This window comes from Ictalurus furcatus, chromosome 9 (assembly GCF_023375685.1).
Source record: "Ictalurus furcatus strain D&B chromosome 9, Billie_1.0, whole genome shotgun sequence".
NCBI classification, from domain to species: domain Eukaryota; kingdom Metazoa; phylum Chordata; class Actinopteri; order Siluriformes; family Ictaluridae; genus Ictalurus; species Ictalurus furcatus.
In genome coordinates, this window is record NC_071263.1 from 605,781 (window position 1) to 626,092 (window position 20,312).

Consider the following 20,312-nt stretch of genomic DNA (forward strand, 5'->3'; position numbering starts at 1 on the left):
CAGAGATTTCCATCGATCAATTTGCAACTGATTTGCCTGGAGCGTCAGGGTTTCAATTTTTCTCTCTTTTTTAAAGGTCATGGCATTTTACATCAGGCAAAATCAGCTCCAGCACAACGTCCCTGCTCTAACACGCCCCGTAAACCCATCCATCTCACAATAAACTCCTTTAATGTTCAAGGCTTCATAATTATAACTCGGCTTTCGAGGTCCGCGATCACAGACTGCAGTTGCTGTGATCCAGCTCCAGGTGGCGTCGCAGGAAAGCAAATGGTTCTGACCAAACACATCTTGCCAACCATCTTGCAAGGTGACGTTCAGGAGCGTTAAATCGCTGAAATTTCAGATCCTATTAAAGTGTATATTGCTGTGCATGGTTACGCAGGCTGCACATCTCACGTGTGACGTGTTTGTCGTTTTCTCCACAGTTCTCACGTTGCAAATCTCAAATCACGTACTTTATTAACTCGTACCTAGATGTACCTGGATTTTTTTTTTCCTGCATGAAAAGTACACACACAGCTCTCTAGAGACACAAGATTTCATCCCACTGTGTACCTTGAGATGGATGGGACAATAAAAGATGGCTTAGTTTGATAGGAAACGAGGATCAAAGTGCTTCCTTGAGCTTAACTCCTCCGAGTTTACAGCCCATAGTTTGGTATCACGGGATGTTTTGGATTTTCACGGATCGAAAGCAGATGTGTATGTTGGAAGTCACGTGAATGGTAACAGAGCTCCAAATTGGTTTGTACACGTTTAGCAAAAAAGGTTTTGATACCGTGGGATGGAGGGAAATTCGTTGTCTTGTAACAAGTGCCGAACCAAACAGAATCGTTTGAAACGACTCTTTAAATGATTCTGTAAATAACAATATACAGTACAACAGGTTCCATACATACCCTTTAATGATTCCACAACGATTTATAGTTATGTGTGTAACACTGGATAACTAGAAATCTTCAAGTCACGTACGGACAGTATGACGTTCTACTTTGATACTGTTGTCATCCAGCCAACCTTCTACCACTGGGATCCTGAATGACAGGAAAATCCTAGTTATGCCGTTCTATCTACCAGGGGTGGTGGTAAGGAGATTCACCTGAATAACCTATGCCACAATGTCATGAAGAACAGACCAGATCATCTTAAAGGTGTTGAAGGATGACCGCTGCACTGACGCCACTGAGAGTGGTGGTTATTAACCTTGCAAAACATCGAGAAGGTACACGGTGACACCAAGACTCATAGAATGGCATATCACAGTATGGGTGGGGCTTCCAGCCCATCAAGACCAAGATAATGACGTCCACCACCCTGTGAGACAGTCTCTGTTTAGACAGGGAAGGTGAACAGTTGGTCTGATGATCGAATCGCCACCATGTGGTCCAAATAGTACCATGGAGGATGTACTCTCAGCGGGTCTTGGAATGTTGCACGGTCAATAGATGGGTGGGTGATTATGACTTTGGAATGACGTCAATAAGGAGTCATGCGTCCATCATCCAGAGTGCAGGCAGATCCGATTTCTGAACTGAAAAGACAAACTGAAGCTCTCAAATGACTCGTCTGACTTTTCACGGTTGCCTTTAACCCATGAAGAACCCCTTTTTCCTGGAGCGCACATTTAAAATATGAACTTCCTTTGACAAATAGTGTTACCGAGCCAAACCTAAACAAACCTAAAGAATCCGGATATGTTTTGAAACCATTTCTGCACAAAACGTTTCAATTTCACTTTTAATTTTGGTTTAAAATGAATTCAAATTTAATTCAACACTAAAAAACAAAAAAAAACTAACACACTGAAGATGGTACAGTGTAGTCATGTTTAATTTACTATTTAAATTTACTATTTATTTAACTTTACTTGTTGGGAAATCTGACTAGTTTGTAGATTGTTATTTACTGTTGTTGTTTTAATTTCACCTGCAGTGTATTGCCTGAATATCCGACATCGGGGCGGAGTTAGAGAGAAAGGGGAGGAGTTACAATGTGATTGGGAGGGGGAAAACAACGCAAACCTAAAACTCGCTACAATCCGGCAACCCGGTCAATCATTTCTGTCAGTGAAAGTCGGCACGGAGCTCACTCACCAGGAGCGCGCGCGCACCCGGGAACATCAGCACCGCTGGAATGACACGTTTTTGACGCGATCATGGATAAAACAACGCGTGAATTGATGTTTTTTGATCACCTGTACGGATTCCGAGCGTTTTTACTGCTGATGTGTTATTAACGTTCATGTTTTATGAAGTTTCTGGTTGAATAACTTCTCATTTGATCCGAATCTCCGCGCCACGGTGTCTTTAGGAGCCCAAAGTTCTACCGGTTCCATGTAGGCGACCTGTTGGAGTTTCACGCTTTGAATAGCGTGTAAAAAAACAAACAAAAAAACCCGATAAAAACTGAAATCCAGAAGATTTCCCGGTTGTGAATGGACGTTATGGTCGCGGGGAACGAGAGCTGTTATACGACGCAGAACGTGGAGAATAACGCGAGCCCGGTGATCAGCGCGCTCATGTTCGCGGCGGGTGTGCTGGGAAACGCGGCGGCGCTCCTGCTGATCGAAGTGCGCAGACGGAAAGAGCGCAGCCGCAAGCAGCTCGAGCATCAGAGGCGCACCTTGTTCCACGTGCTTGTGACCGCGCTTGTGGTAACCGACTTGGCGGGCACGTGCCTGGTCAGCCCTCTCGTGCAAGCCGCGCACGCGCTCAACACCACGCTGATTGCCATGAGCGACAACAAGGGCGCGTGCCACTACTTCGGCTTCGCCATGACCTTCTTCAGCCTGGCCACGCTCTCGCTGCTGCTCGCCATGGCGCTCGAGCGCTACCTTTCCATCGGCTTCCCGTACCTGTACGGGCGGCGCGTGAGCACGCGCTGCGGCTACGTCGCCATCCCGTGCATGTACGCGCTGTGCGCGCTCTTCTGCAGCATGCCCTTCGCGGGGTTCGGCAGATATGTGCAGTACTGCCCCGGCACCTGGTGCTTCATCGACATGAACCCGCAACACAGCGCGGACCGGGTGTTCGCCAACGTCTACGCCACCGTCATGCTGCTCATGGTGCTCGCGATAGCCGCGTGCAACTGCTTCGTGGCTTATCACCTGGTGCTGATGTACCGAAGGCGCACGGTGAACCGAGGAAGCTCGGTCACGCGCAGACCCTTTTCTCTCTCACAGGAAGTGGAGTATCTTATCCTATTAGTCATCATGACGGTTATATTTGTCATATGCAGCCTGCCCTTAATGGTAAGTATCAATCATATACTAAATGAACCCCCCCAAAAAGTTCTTCCTGTTCCCTGTTTCCTACAAGTGCATTATGTGGACTTTGCATGCTGTAGATCTGTGCTTCTCCAAAGTGGGGTTCCTGAAGCATAGCCAAACAAACAACCCACCAACCCCCCTTTATCAGTGCTGTTATATTTATTATGAAGGGTTTTTTTAAAAAAACAAAAAACAAAAAAAACAAACAAACATTTGTCTGGTCTTTTCAATTTAATGGGTTTAATCCAAATCTCAATAACAAGTAGGTCTATAAAAAGTAAACCTGGGCCCGATCTCTTCAGGAATTTCAGGAATAGCCACTTAACTAATGAGGCTTCTATGTAAATCGTTAGACTTTGATGAAATAAATTTGTACTGAGCAGATCTGTGGAGTTTAGCTTTCGGCCAAACGTCTCTGGCTGCAACAAAAAAAAGTTTGAGAATATCTGCCGTAGCGTGGGGAAAAGTCTCAGTCTAAGATTAAATCTCGTTCCCTGTTTCCCACAAACTGAATTTTGTGTGTTCTGCATCCCCCAGGCTGCATCATTTTGGATTTACTGAAGTGCATTGTGGGATTTCAGGAGTAGATATTTTAAGCTACATTTGGGTCTGAAATGGTGCTCAACACACTATTCTGTAAAAAACAATAAAAACAAAAACAAATGCATTACCGGTGTTCTGTGTCTGTTTTCCGTGGACACGCACCTATCGCAGTGCATTATGGGATTTCATTAGTGCACCTGATATTTTACACCGCTCCCTCTTTACTACGTTGTGCACGGCCGTTTTGATAATCGTGACTGGAAGCCTTTTGCCTGTTTATTGGAGCTGGGGAGCGTTTTACTTCCTGAACAGAACACAGTAGGTCCAAGTCGACGTTATTTATAGGCCGACTTGTGTTTGAGGTTTGGGTTAAAACCGTCCGTGACTGCTCAAATCGGATAATATACTACAATTTAATTAAAAAAAATATATATATATACAATAAATAACGTCATGATAAATATAAGGGAGGTTTGTGATTTCCAGCACTGTACGAAAATTAAAATCGCAGGTCCCTTGACCGTTGTTTTTGTTTTTATTTAAAAAAAATTTTTATATATATTAACGGACCCCACGTTTGAAGGGACACAATCTATGTTTTTTTAGAAACGATGCATGAAACGTATGTAAATAATACACTTTATTGTGAATAGCGCGCTCCAGATATTATCATCACTGATCACAACGATGTATCGTAATGACTCGACGGTTAGGAGTCCAAATCCAAAAAACTGCTAGTGATGCTCTGCAGTTCCTTTGAGAAAAGCCCCTTAAAACTCATCTGCCCCAGTGGTATTTATCCTATGCTGCACCCTGACCTCAGGGGACATATAATGAGAAGTAAGCAGAACTGCATAAAGCTTTCTTTCAGACAGTTTGGCAAAACACACACTTTGTGTGTGCCTAGAGCATCCATGAACACACTCACACACACACACACACACACACACACACACACACACACACACACACTCAGTCACGCACAGATGTTTAGTTAACCTTAACCCGGCCCATTTGTTGTGCAGAGCAGATAGGGGGGGGGAATCTAAAAGTAATGCTGATGTAAATAGTGCGTTTTGAGGGAAGAATTAAAGAATTAATGCTTAAGGAAAAGGGATAATTAACCCAAACTTACTGTCTATAGTAAGTATTATATAATATATAACTGTAGTAAGTTATAATATATAAATATATACACACACACACACACATATATATACTGTATATGGGTGATTCCACATTTTACCTTCATTGCAGCCAGTGAGCATGAATAATTAATAGAAGAAGAAGCTTTCACTGGTAACGAATATATTACAGCACAGTGAAACTCCTTTTTTCACATATCCCAGCTTGTGAGGAAGTTGGGGTCAGAGTGCAGGGTCACTCGGCCCCTATATGCAGGGACACCCTGATCCTACTTCTCTGACACAGCGCACCTGGAGCAGAGAGGGTTACGGGTGTTGCTCAAGGGCCCAACCGTGGCAGCTTGAACCCCCGATCTTCTGATCACTAACCCAGGTTGTAAATTATAGGTACAGCTTTTCAGTGATCTTGGCTGATGAGGACGCTTTGAAAGTACAAGCAAATTGTCACCAAATGCGTGGATCAAAGGTAAATTATTAATTAAAACATTTAAATGTAATGACATCATTGCAATGTCCTTAAATAGCGTCGAAGCAAGTGAAGCACACTGTGCGTTTTTTTAATAGTCTTTTGCGACTGTTGCTCGTCAGACTGTACGCACATCGTCCCCGCTGTAAGCCGTGTCACACTGTAGGATCTCAGTTGTCTTTAATGTCAGACATTCAGGACGTGAAAAACCGACGCACACAAGAAGACTCGTACGGAGTAGGAGGAGAAGCCACACTGCAGGACTGTGCCTCGAATCGCCTGACGCTGCCCGAATTTCATCAGAGGAAAAATGGCCGTTAATCGGCTGTAGGGGAACACGTCAAACTAGCCATCAAAGATTACAGATTTTGGCCTAGGATTATAGGAATCTTTCAGAATTCTCGACCAAAATGTCGTTTCAGGAAGGAAATGAGATTCCTGTGTGAGATGCGTTAACCCTAAGATATTTGTCATTAGACCAAAAAAATATATAATGTGGTTACTTATTTTGCACGCAGAACCGTTCTCATACGTTCATCATCAGTGAGGTTTAAGAACGTGTGGTGTTTTATGTCTCGTTTCTTATCTCAGCACAGGGAAAGTTGTTAAAGTGTGTCATAGGATAAGCGCTCATACACAGACGCCGCAGACAGAGATTAGATTCTGGATTATGATACACAATATGTTGCACGTACAGGTTTGCTAACAAACTGCCAGCTAAACAGTAGTAACAGCAACAGTTAGATTATATTTTTATTTAATGGAAATATATATATATATATAAAATATATCAGATTACGAATATTATATCATCACATCGCCCAGACCTATCCCTCCTTGCCTTCTCGGCCTTCAGCACAGTTTGATGCAGCTTATTGATTTTTGAAATATTTCTAATTGGCACTTAAAAGCTGCACGCACACGACCCAAAACGATCCGTGACACTAATGATGGGGAAAATCGCAGCTCCGATTACGTTGCATTATGTGTGTGGGAAGTGATTTCGAATATTGCAGCCTATCAAAATCTGATTTAAAGCAATATCGGGGCAAATGGTGCAATCGTACTCGCTCGTACGAAGGCACTTGTCTACTTTTAGAGTTGAAAGCATCGAACAGCTTTACCGTAAAGGAGTGATGACCAGAAACATCTGTGATTTGAAAAATTCTTAAACTCTGGTAGCCGTAATCTTTCCTTCCTTGTTAGCTGTGCTGCATTGATTAGGTCAGCTTCAGTGCCGTGGTGGCTGAATGATTATCAGAAGGTCAGGGGTTCAAGCCCCGGCACTGTTGGGCCCTTGAGGAAGGTCTTTAACCCTCTCTGCTCCAGGGGTGCCGTATCATGGCTGAACTCTGGGATGTTTTTTTTTTTTTTGCATGAATTCTTCTTTCACACCCATGTTGTCGTGTAGGTGTTATGCTTTAATATACTTTATTTTAACGTCTAGAGCGGGGGATGTATATATGTAAATTATTTAGCCGCTTATGATTCACATACATTCTGCAAGCTCGTACCTCTCTCCGGATCCACCCCACGGACGCCGAATCCGTGACACTAATCAAAAGTGTTGATGTGAAGCGCCATGTCATATTTAGCATAAACTAATCGATGGTTACGCACGAAAAGGTCGCCGCTGTCACCTTTCAGTCACGATAGTTGCTTCTCTGAACCTTCAGATTTCACGTAGGGGTACGTTCACTAATTTGAGTCGAATCCCCTCGGTTTAGAAGGTTGACGGATAAATCTGAATTCACGTCACCAGATTCTAAACTTAATTCGATTCCACAACAAACAGCTGCGAGTCTGTTGCATAAACTTAGGTTTGCTGCGAATGCCGAACAGCACGTACTGCTCTTCCCCCCAGCTTTTCCCCATTCTTCTTCATTGCCGAGGGCTAGAGTGAAGCACTGCAGATCTTTTTCTGATTATGTCACGCAGGGAATGTGCAGAATGAGAGCCATCCATGACTAGACCAGACAAGAAGACTTGTTGAGTCTGATTTCCAGAAGGTAGCTCTGAAGGAAATGTTTCCTCGCCAGAGAAACCTGGTGCACTGTAATATGATTAAGGATGACTCATTAATGAGTTGATCGTCTGTATGTATAGTACGTGTGATGGGGTAAAACGTTCGTCAGACCTGTACACGTGAGTGCATAAATGTTCAGCTCGTTACTGGGTCATGCTGAAATGTCGTGCAAAATGCTACCTCCCAGTAGAGTATGTAATGGAATGGTTCCTGGCCTCCTTACAAACACAAACACACAAACGCACCATTCTCATGACACTGATAACCTTTAGATAACCTTTGGAATGACTTTGAGGGGAACAGGAATCTGTATGGCAATATTACGGGAAAATACGGATTAAAACTAGTCTCATTTTAGAAGGACGGACTACTTTCAGCTCGACCGATCAGCTCTGTGATCCAGGACGTTTAACAACAGACGTTGTCACGAAGAAGTTTTACAGAAATCCGGATCCCAAATGAGCAAACCAGACGCGAGAATGGCACGATGGGACATTTACTCAGCGCTGTTTACGTTTAAACACTGGCCATGAACAGTGCACGTATTCATATTCATGCATTTGTGCTACTAGGCTCGATCTTTGTGATGCTAGCTAGTTGATTTTAAAACGAAGTGCGTTAGCTAGCTACGTTACTTACAGCTAGCTGCAAGGGAAATACGTCAAGAACAGTATACTGGGTCAGAGCTGTTCTTTTCGTTCACCGCAGATGTGTTTCTCACCTAGTTAGCATTCGCTGCGGTGTGGGTTCCCGCTAGCGATGAAGTCCTTGTGCTGTTTTATGTTTAAGATCTTTCATCAGATTTATTATTTTAGGAAGGTGCTTGATATTTGTGCTCGATGTATGGGATTGCAGTTGTTAATCGTGAAATGCTTCCAAACCAGTTTTGTCTGTACTTTAGCACAACCTCACACACTAGGCTTACATCAGATAGTATCACGTCGTATCCCGCTCCACTTCAAAGGTACAGGCTATTTTCATAATCGATTTATCGGCTGATTATTTTTTCGATTAGTCGGAAAAACGTACAAATAAAAAAAAACCTTTACATTAACACAACTTTTTGTTGAATTTTTATGCTAAATACTAAAGTACTAAAGATTCTTGCCATGAAGGGGGTGAATAATTTTGTGCACGGAGAAATCATTCTAAGTTGCATTTTCAGTTGAATCTGGGGAGAACACTTGAAGCGTTCGTTGTCGAACTATTGCAGCCGCTTTGGTTTGAGTTGTTCATTGCAAACAGCTGAAAATCTGAAATTTTGACAATGAACCTGATTTGCAATGGGGGTGAATAATTTTGATTGCGTGTGTGTGTGTGTGTGTAAGTATTTACGCATTATTTTTATGGATGCACAAAAAAACCACTGATAATTAAACTACAGTCCTAAATTAATAACAACATCTCATTTCACTACACCTTGTGGTATCTGTTCCTCACTGCCTCTAGGCATATCGTTTTACATGTGTTTACTTTGATCATAGTGTTTTAATTGTGTTTACTTTGATCATAGTGTGATCTTACTCATGCTACGCTGTGTATCAGCGCGTCTACACCGCGCGTGAGGAGCAACGCGGCCTCGTTACTAACACATCACTTCCGTTATAATGAGCGACAGAAGTTACACTGCAAGCGCGCAAATACACCATATAATGACAATAAACTGAAATGAAACGAAACCTTTTTAAGCACCTCGCACCAGTTTCCCCTGCCCCTTGAACTGTGGAGCATTTTGGATATAGACATAAGTTTGTGCTCGTGCAGCACTGTCGTGCTTCTGCGCTACACAAGCTCGGCTTGGTAAAGTTTGCACGTTACAATCTTCTTCGCGGCATTTAATATAAAATGCTCCCCCGACTTAGAGGACTCACACTTTTTTTCCACTGCCACTTGATGATTACTCCTCCGTCTCTGTTTGACGTCACGCGCCATCGACTGGGAAACGGCTTATACTTCTGGTTAGTTAAAAAAAATGCTAGTGTGAGACGATATCGTCCTTCTAAAATTCACACACTAGACGGTAGAGTATATAGTGCATAGTGTAAGTGTATAGTACGTCATTTGGGGCACAGCTTTAGTATTTACTTTCCGATGCGTGTTTTCGGAACAGAAGTAACGCAACGAGTAAACGTGCCCCGTGCCGCTCACAGACCGCCTAATCGATGATGAGATTCGTTGACAACGATTTCCATAATCGATTATTATCGATTTTATCGATTAGTTGTTGCAGCTCTAGTACAGACCACCAAGTGCCATAAAAAGTGCACGCCTTGACAGTTATGACCTTTGAACTAAACTCTACGGGAACTTTATCACAGTATCAAAAGTGAGTGGCAGTTTCCATTGGGATCACCTGTGGCGCACGCACACACACACACACACACACACACACACACACTGACACAGCCTGGGGCACACAGTGAGTAATCCTCGTGTGTGTGGGAGGGGGATTTTGCAGTTTCATGTTTTCACGCTCCCAGCACACCTGGCCTACTTCATGATTTAGGGACCGTTTACACATCAAAGTATTCAAACTAAAAACGGAAAACTTTTTATGTGGTTTTGGTGTTCGTTTCCACGACGACGGCGTTTCGGGGCATGAATATGCAAACTTTTGAAAACGGGTTTCAAAGTGCAAATTTTTGAAAACGATGCCGTTATCGTCTCTGTGTAAACGTACAAAAACGAGAATTTGTGAAATCGATGACGTCATGCGCACGAGTCTTACGTCTTCAGTCTATAGCTGCAAAGCTGCAAAGCCCCACAGTGGAGATTGGAGAATCTGTTCATAGGCCCACTTTAAGCTGTACACTCCACAGAGCTGGGCTTTGCAGAAGAATAGCCAGAAAAAAGCCATTGCTTAAAGAAAAAAAGAAGCAAAAACATGTGATGTTTGCCAAAAGGCATGTGGGAGACTCTCCAAACATATGGAAGAAGTTACTCTGGGCAGACGAGATTAAAATTGAGCTTTCTGGCAATCACAGAAAACGCAACACCTTTCATCACCCCGAGAACGCCATCACACCACACAGTGACGCATGGCAGTGACACCCATTGGGGATGTTTTTCATCCGCAGGGACTGGGAAACTGGTCAGAATTGAAGGAATGATGGATGGCACTTGCACCGAGAGACTTGCAGCTGTAATTGCTGTAAAAGGTGGCTCTACAAAGTATTGACTTTGGGGGGTGAATAGTTATTAACGCTCAAGTTTTCTGTTATTTTCCCCATATTATTTGTTGTTTGTTTCACAATAAATAATATTTAGCATCTTCAAAGTGGTAGGCATGTTGTGTAAATCAAATGATGCAAAACCCCCCCTAAAATCCATTTTAATTCCAGATTGTACGGCACAGAATGGGATAAATGTCAAGAGGGGTGAATACTTTTGCACGGCGCTGTACAATTATTGGTGATTTTTTTTTAATAATAACGAGTAATTGCGGAAGTCTGGGCTTTGACCAAGCTTCCTATCTGACACACACACACACACACACACACACACACACACACACACACACACACACACATTCATTAGCTGACTCATACCAGCAGCAAGAAAGGCATTTCAGCATGTAATTGCACTTCAATTGCTCAGATCATCATAAACTACACCACAAATTGTACACAGTGGGGTGCGATAGGGCTGTAAAACAGAATCAGTCTAACAATATGACCACATCGATTTACAAGCCAAGATCCAAAATCAGTGATTCTTAACGTTTCTGAAACGGATCATATCGGATCAGAAGGGAGTTGAAGTGAATCGACTCGTTACTTGTTTAATTGCGTCGCATATTATGCGTCACGATGTGAATCAATATCTTAGACCTTAATGTTAATATGAATTCCTAAGTGTTGCAAAAATTCTGAAAACAATGATAATGAGTCTTTATTAATCACGTATACGTTACAGCAGAGTGAAATTCTTCTCTTCGCATGTCAGGAAGCTGGGGTCAGCGTGCAGGGTCAGACATGATACAGCGCCCCCTGGAGCAGAGAGGGTTAAGGGCCTTGCTCAAGGGCCCAACAGTGGCAGAACCCATGACCTTCCGATCCTGAGCCTTAACCGCCAAGCCCGCACTGCCCCCACTGCTCAACTCGTTTGACCATAAATAGCTGGTTGAAGATTTCTTAATACTGAATATTGTTATTAACATATTTAAATGTTCGGGTGGTGCGGCTGGTAGTGCCGTCACCTCACACGCTGGTGTGCTGTTGCTGTTCATCTCTTTCTTGTTTTTCATAATAGTACCGAAATAATGTATTTGCGTTTATTTTGAGGGACTCGGACCAGCAGAGATTTTTTTTTTTTTAGAAATGATGGTGGGTGGAAACGGGAATAATCTCAGGAGAACGTGGGCTGTGGGATTGCAGAACAGTTCCACGCATGGAGCAGACTATAAAATAGAAATGCACTCTAAAAGACAAAAAACACACTTCATACATTTTTTTAACATCATTTAGAAGACGTCAAAGTTCCAGAAAAGTGCTTCAAGGTGTCGAGGAAAAACTTGCGCTAGTTCATCGGTCGGTCAGGGACACCGTCGAGCTACGACCTCGTTGGAGGAGGTTAGGACAACAAGGAAAACACAATACAGTGGGTTTGAGAAGAAAATAGTCGTGGTTAAGTTTAACCAAAATGTCATTTACACAATTTGCAGAAACGGCCTGTGGCCAGATTGGTCATGACTTTAAACTGTGACCAAAGAAACAAACAAACCCAACAGTGGTGTTTTTTGACGCTAGTGCGAAACTAAAGAAACTATTTTTTTAGGCAGCAAGCAAGTCCTGACTGATTATCTACATCTGGGAAACCTTTAAATTTAATTTCTGATCACTATTACTCTTATAACCTAATAATACTCCTAAATAATAATAATAATAAACGATCATGGAGCAAAGTAGCTAATGAACCTGTCATGGGAGGAAATAACAAATAACAATCTGTCTGCTCGGTCATCCGGGAAACATTTCTAAATGGAGCAAACTTCTCCCTGACCGAAGTCCCAGCTGCCGAGTTGGAGGAAAATCGTTGCTCACTCACACACATTGTTTTCTTAACAACGCTCCTACGTTTCCAACACACCGCTGAACGAGTAAAGCTTTGTCTCATTAGGTTTAAACTTTGCAGCTTGTTAAATAAACCAGTGAATGTGAATTACTGACGCGGACCAAACGATCGTGGAAATGCTACCACTGCTTTAGCTTGCTGTTAAGATTAACGTCAGTGTTAATGGCACTAATAATCCTTTAGGACAATACCATCTGGTTTTCTCGTACCCTGTTAAATCAGGTATCTCGTGTTTACTCTGGAGGTTTTGGAAAAACGATTAGTTTGCCTCCTTCGAGCTGCGCTCGCACGGTTTAACTTTGTAATAAGAAGGATGTCCAAATTAGTTGAACCAGGGGAATTAAAAGGAGTCAGGATTTTTCCATTAAGCGTTCATCTCAGTACGTTTAAATCACATCACGTAGAGAAATTTTGTTGAAAAAGAGCAATAAAAACACTATGTGATTTAAACTGTTTAATACGGACTTCTGGGAATTCTGAAGTGGGCTTAATCGCCGTTCAGGATTATTATTATTATTATTATTATTATTATATATTTTTTAAAGAATTACATCAGTAATAAAAATATCTGCACATCTTTGTAATAATACAGTTACATCCAAGAAAACATTGCGAGGCATTTATATCTGATGTAGCAGCTCTCATTACGATGGCCGATTTCATCAGGCTGCAGGATTGCACCTTTTTATTTCATTTCATCTTCTAATGAGCTCCGAGTGAAAACAGTACTCATTCGTGTGTTTTTATAAGGATGGTCAATGCATCCATCATTACAGGATTACTGAGAATATTTTTTTAGTTTTCAGGCAAGAAGGACTAGGCGTAAATAGCAGTGAAAAAAATATTGTTTTCCAGTGCACTAAAAAAGGGGGTGGAGGGGGGAATAAAAAATCTAAATCAGAGATGTTTATCTGCAAGGATTTTACCATCATTTGGAGGAAAACGGTAAATAAAGAAGGCTGGAATTTTCTGAGAGGAGGAGGAAATGATTCTGCTCAGAATTAAAATCAATAATGCAGCTTAGTTTTATTGCACATTTATCATTTGATTATTTTGAAAAAAAAACAAAAAAAAAATCATTTTCTTTCTCATAAATGTTCAGCTTTTAAGTCACTTTAACACTTTTAACTGCAAAGTTTAATCGCAGTTGCACTGGAGACTCCTTCCATGGCTTGTTCAATAAACGTCTCCTTACAGAACTTTTCAGTCTGTGTGTTATTAGACTTAGATTGTCGAAATCACTTGCTAAAGAAACGATAACGTATTCAAATGAAGTCATTAGCATAAACGCGCTTAATGTCCAACACCAATCAGATTCGAGAGTTGCTGTGGCGTAAAAACTAATATCGTTACTCAATACATTTCATTTACCTTCAGCTCACCAGCATCACCGCTGATTATGTTTAATCGTGTGGAGATAGCCAAACATTTTTGTTGTTAACGATCAGTGGTGCTGCTAAAATTCAGTTTTAAAATATTTCAGAGCTCAGCATTTCATTACTCGCTTGTGTTTATAGTAAGGCTGGGCAAAACGACAAATTAATATCCATATCATGATAAATCATATCACAATTCGCTCTTTTACGATATCACAGGTATTGAGAGATTTTTCCAGCTTTTTAAAAATAATTTAATTTATATTTTATATTACAAATGTTTCGTTGATTTTAAATTAAAAGTTTGTACTAAACCTTTAAAACGATCAAATGTATTGTCATTTTATGTATTGTTAGACTTTCTCTTTTTTATGCTTTGTAGTTTAAAATTATTAATTCCTGTTAACATTGTAGACAGTTTTTATTATTATGTATTATTATTGTTATTTTTAAAATGCAACGCTTTGGGCAGTTTATTAGCAAATCTATCTATCATGATCCATCAATCATAAATGTCTTCAAGTATTCTGCTTTTTTTTTTTTTTTTTTTGTCTTTAAACCTGCGAACACCTCTGTTGGGAAAATTGTTTACTGTATTTAGTTATTTTGTTGTATGCTTTTGCACTTCCAACATTCAAGATGTAGTATTATGTCAAATTATTTTAATACAGTTGCGGTATATATTTATATATGTAATAATTTATTTATAAATATAATCAGATACGGTACACGTAGAGGAGCTACCGAGATTTGGAGGATAATTTATCCTCATTTTTACTGTATAAAAATTTTGATCCCTTTTTGTTGTTGTTGTTGTTGTTGTTTTTGAAGAATTATTAAGAAACACATATTAACATTGTGTAGTTCTGTGAGTGTAGTTACTCCTGGTATTTACACATTTTAAAGGCCAAATGAACTCTGAATGAATCATGATATTGCTTGAAATGACTCCTGATGACTTTTATTTTTTACAGTAAAATAAGGTCATAACTGGTAACCACACCGCTTATGCTTGTGGAACTGAGTAATGAATAGTCACTCCGAAGATGACGTAATGTCCCTGACCCCAGAGTCCTGTGGGGGGACATACAAACAGCACGTAACTCACGGCTGGATTAATTGAATCGAATCGTCTTGGTGGCCTTGAATAACTCGGGCAGAACTACTACTATATCTGACTCGGGTGATGTTTGCTTTAGTGGCGAACTGCCAGAGATCACAGAGATACGGAGACGTCCGAGGCCGCAGAGGACTCGCATCCCGTTAAAGGATACCTTTTTCTTTTCTTTTTTTTGGTTTGTTTCTAGAGAAAGTACAAAAAAAAAAATTAATCCACCTCTTAGCACTTTTATCAGCCTCTATAAGTTAAGAGACGGCTACAACATGGCTACAAGATCCTAAGTCAAGGTCATGAACTTGGCTCTTGATAGAAGTGGTATCTCAATATAGACTACATCCTTGCTTCATGGCTTAGAATGAGCGTGACGATCTTTCCGAGTGTGCAAAACTTCCTGTAAACCCTCGGCTTGTTGTGATCGTGGTCGTGCGATCATCTGTTGCCTCGTGACTTGCAGTAAATTAAATGAATTGATCCTAATCAGCTTACTGATGACGGTAAAGCTTAAATGTCTCCGTAATGCATCCACATGACCGAGTAGACGCTAATTAAAGCAGCTCTGCTTATACGAAATACAGAAAAGAGCTTTTCATATTGGCAATATGACAATACTATACCAATATGGTGATATATTATATTATATTATATTATATTATATCCTACCATTTTTCTAAAGTAGTATCTGTAATTTTATAACATTTACCAACTCTGATAAGAAGCAGCTGATTAGATATTAAAATTTTTAATCTTTAATAATGTAGTGTGTTTAAAAAAAAACAGTGTTAATAATTTATGCAGGACATTAAATAAAAGATTATTAAATGCAACTTTTGATCATTTCAAAAAAAAAAAAAAAAGCAAGACTGTTTTGCTGGTTGTTTGATAGCAAACGTATTGAAATAGAAATGCTAAAATTCTCCAGGGCTCAGGAAAAGCTTCATTTCTGAATCCCATGTCAGCTTTAAAAAAAAAAAAAAATTCTGCATGATATTGATTCAACTAATCAGCTAAAAAAAAACTCCTTGACACCAGACATGGGAGTGTTAGAGCAAAGAAAACACTCAGACGTGCAAAGCAAGCGTGCTTCAGGAGTTGACATAGGAGCTGTCTTAATATTCACCTGTCTCTGTTAATCTGTACTAACTCTACACATCTCCTTATTGTTTGATTGAGACAACCAGGAAGGGTAGCAGGATGTTTGCCTTTGGCGCGGTACGATGGTATACATCAGATTCCAATCCACGGTCTGAGAGAGTCCGAGTCCTGTCCCATGTGGGGTCTTTTTTTTCCCCCCCCTCATAATTCTTTCTTTTAAAAATTATTATTATTTCCCTATTATAACCCTGTTGGAGCAGAGCAGCATTGAACCATGAAGCTGGGAAACATTAAATAACATTAAATCCCAACAGCTCTTAAGTCAATTCCTGGAGCACGCTTAACATCAACATCCAACTCTGTCATAACAAAGCAGAAAAGAAGCATGCGAGCGTATGCAGCAATAATCCTGCACGTCGACACAAACGGTATTTACACCCACTGCGCTATTAAGACATCGATGCATTAGTGAAAAGCTTTCGTGAAAATACTGGAACAGCAGCCATGAGCGTCCTGCGTTAATATCACCTAACAGAAGCAAGCTTTAACAACAGTCTTAACGCATACAGTGTGCATTTTCAAAATACCAGGCCTTTTCAAACACCACTTGACCACAACATAATGCAATTGAACATAAAGTTATAAGTCATTGGATTTAACAGAAAAGTCAATTCTAACCATGAAGTAGATTCGCTTGGCTGTCTCAAACAAAACCTGCAAAAGGAACAAGCTCGAGTGGTTCGATTAACCACACAGTGGTTTCAGACCCTCCATTTGTAACTGCTCCACTGTGTAGTTCCCGGCAAAAAAAACAACAACCCAGAACCCATTATGGTTACTTGTCTTAGTTAACAAAACTGAAAAATAAATGAAATTAAACAATACTCTACAGCAATAAATCACAAATTACAACTATGTACACTGCAATAAACTTTTACTGTACAAATATATGTGTGTGTGTGTGTATATTTATTTATGATACGTGAAATGCACGTGGTTTCTAATAATAACAACACGGTGCAAAGTGCAGATAACTGGGTGAAGAAAACACCAACTGGAAAGTGCACCTTGTGATCAGTCAACCGCTGACTTACTGAAACTGAACTGAAATAGTTTCTGCTGAACTGCTGAAAGCTAACGGAGATCCTCTTAAAATGTTCTGTGACGACAGGTTATTAAAAGCACCTGACAAGACTTGGCTTTTTATTTATTTATTTATTTATTATTATTTTTTTAAAGGCTCATAAATAAATAAAAAATATATATATATTTTTCAAAAATTCAGGTTGATCTGACTTCTGGCCATTTTTGTTTGTTGACGCACCCTGTGTAGAGCATGCTGACAATTAACACTTGTGAAAGAAATAAACAGGACGTGAGCTCAGCGATAGAGAGAGTTGAGCTATGCTTTGATGCGCCGCGTTTCATCTCATGTCCAGTCTTTATAATTACCATGTGATTTTTCAGTGGAATCCCAGATTTAGTTATAATGAAATTCTGAGTTTTAGATTAAACGTCTTTCATCGACACGTTGGTCTAGCATCACTTTAGTTATCGCTTTCCTACATTACCCACAATGCTGTTCAAATACCTCCTCGTAGTGGTGCCAGTGGGATTGAACCCTTGCTTATTTCTGCCTGAAGCGAGCGACGCAGCGGCACTTTAGTCCATTAACCAGTCCGGCTTTCTCACCTCCTCATCCGTACACTCCGCGCAGACAGATCAGCTTGAAAACGTTCATAGTAATACCTCCATGAACTGTGACGTATAGCTGCACTCTCCTTGTTGTTAAAGCATGATTTTCCCCTTCAAGTGTTCTCAGTGACACACTTTCTGACCCCTCACATCACTGCTGCGTTATTGTATGGCGTTTAAAGTTTCTCGGACATGGGACGTCGTAAGCAGATGCGATGATGTGCTTAAACTTGTGATAGTCTTGATATTGCCTTGTACATGTTGTATGTTCCTTATGATTAACGCCATCTTGTCTTCCTGTCTCTTTAGATCCGAGTGTACATTAACTCATTAACTATACAGGAGCGCTACGACAGCAAGACTGACCTTATCGCGCTGCGATTCATCTCCGTCAACTCCATCATCGACCCGTGGGTGTTCATCATCCTCAGCCCCTCGAGACTGCGTTTCCTTCTGGGGGCGCTGTGCAAGGCCGGAAACAGGAACTCGATCTACAGAACCTCGCTGGCCAAAAACTCTGAAGGGCCGATCGATCTGTGCCAAAACATCACCACTGAGATCACGCACATGAGCAAATCCGCTCAGATGATATGACGAAGGATTTTACATGAAACTCATAAAAAAATTTAAAAAGAAGAATGTACTTCCCAAACCCTGAGAAAGCACATGGGATTCTCCGATGCAGAGGGGTTTGGTGAGATTGGGGTTTTTTCAAGGCTCATTTAGAGTCCCCAAGGGTCAGCCGTTCTGATTGGCAGAGAGATACGATCTCCATGGTGACGGAGGCTGGGAGAGGTTGTTGCTGTTGTTGTTGATGTTGTTGTGTTCATTGAAACCACTAAAGGAAATGTTGTTTTTTTTTTTTTTAAAGTAAAGACTGAATTTGCTCAGCTCTTAAAAAAACAAAACACCAACATGACTGACAGTATGAAGTATGTTCTAGATGCATCTTTAAGGCATGTCATGCTACATGACCATCAGGAGACGCGCCATACGTTGCATATGGAAGAGTGGAATATGAGATGCTCTGTTACTGCTAAAAAAATAAATAAAAAAAAAACATCTACGATGGACAAATGGACAAAGTTCGTTCCACAAAGGCAACATGTGTATGCGCATCACCCCGTGTTGGCTGTTTTATGGTGCTTAATGGGGAATCGGTGGAAAGCAAGTCATGCGAGTCTACGACTCATTCTTACGTCGTCAGGATATAAAGCGTTTATGGAGATTTAATTGCAGTGACACTACGTCACACGGTCATCTACCCTTAAGCTGTCGTGCCGAATCGTGAATCTGTTATTAATTTAAACGGGAGTTAGTAATTTCCGTAATCCGTTTGTGCGTCGACGTGTTCGTGTTTTAATGTTGTGTGTCGAATGTGTCGTATAAACCCATGTGTAATTCAGGAAGCCGATCTATGGGTTCAAAATGTACCTCATTTCTGAGTACTGAGATTGCATTTGCACTGAGCTGTGAAAAATGTCAAGCTTGTGTTTGTGACTGTGTGATGAATACAATGTATGAAGCATTGTTGTGAAACTGTGCGTCAGGTTCGTTTGACTTCTGTCAGCAGCATTAATAAGTCCAAGGCAGAAAAATAAACCCCTTTGATTTATCACCAGAGGTGTAATATTGTGTAATACTGAATTACTCTGGGGTTGTTTGTTTTGTACTGCAAAAGGATTTGTTTTTTGGTGGCATTTCAAGTTGGTTCCACCTCCAGAAGTCAACTGGACAGAAACCAAATATCTTTTGATGTTGACTGGGTTTTGAGATTTTTACCAGAAACAGCAAAATCACATCCATGAGTCATGCTTCTAAAGAACACAGAAGGAAAGTGTAATATTGTTATCAGGACAGTTCCCAGATTTCAGGCGTGTGATTTTACTGTTTTTATGAGTGTCTTTGGAACCAAATTTCTGGCTTCCCTGCAAAGCACGAATATAACCAGAGATTGCATCACTTTCCAACAGAAGAAAATAAACAGTACTTCGATAAAGCTGATTAAAGAGACCGTGATCTCTTTAAAGTATGTACTTTATCCCAACTGCTGATTCCATGTAGATTACCATAAAACTCACCAAATCACCCATTCTGGAGAATGCTTAAAGCGTTTAAGAGCACATGTCCAGGTGGGTAACGGATCCCCGGTTGTTTCCTCAGGAGGAGATTATACAGTAAGCAGGGTAAGTCGGCTAACTAACTAACTTTTGCTAACGTTAGCGATACTTACTACCGAGATAAACTTCCCAGTTGATCTATAATGTAGCTAGCTAGCTAACATATATATATATATATATATAACATTATATATATATATAGATATATATATATATTATATATATATATATATATATATATATATATATATATATATAAGCTCTTGCAGTAGTGCAGTAGATCCTCTGTCATGCTGCCTCGTGTGTGTATGTATATGTGTGTGTATATATATATATATATATATATATATATATATATATATATATATATATATATATATATACA

General features: G+C 40.5%; 1 protein-coding gene across 1 annotated transcript; it reads left to right on the forward strand.

The window, feature by feature from the left end:
* Nucleotides 1-1,944: 1,944 nt before the first annotated feature.
* ptger2a (prostaglandin E receptor 2a (subtype EP2)) lies at nt 1,945-19,880 on the forward strand. The gene is made up of 2 exons (XM_053633227.1): nt 1,945-3,253; nt 18,117-19,880. The coding sequence occupies exons 1-2, from the start codon at nt 2,438-2,440 to the stop codon at nt 18,399-18,401; spliced, it is 1,101 nt and encodes a 366-aa protein (XP_053489202.1). The 5' UTR covers nt 1,945-2,437; the 3' UTR covers nt 18,402-19,880.
* The last annotated feature ends 432 nt before the right edge of the window (nt 19,881-20,312 follow it).

Bases quoted from the DNA above. Each gene is read 5' to 3' on its own strand.
- ptger2a (XM_053633227.1), top strand. From the start codon at position 2,438: ATGGACGTTATGGTCGCGGGGAACGAGAGCTGTTATACGACGCAGAAC. The intron at 3,254-18,116 runs GTAAGTATCAAT...CTGTCTCTTTAG, and splicing joins TATGCAGCCTGCCCTTAATG to ATCCGAGTGTACATTAACTC.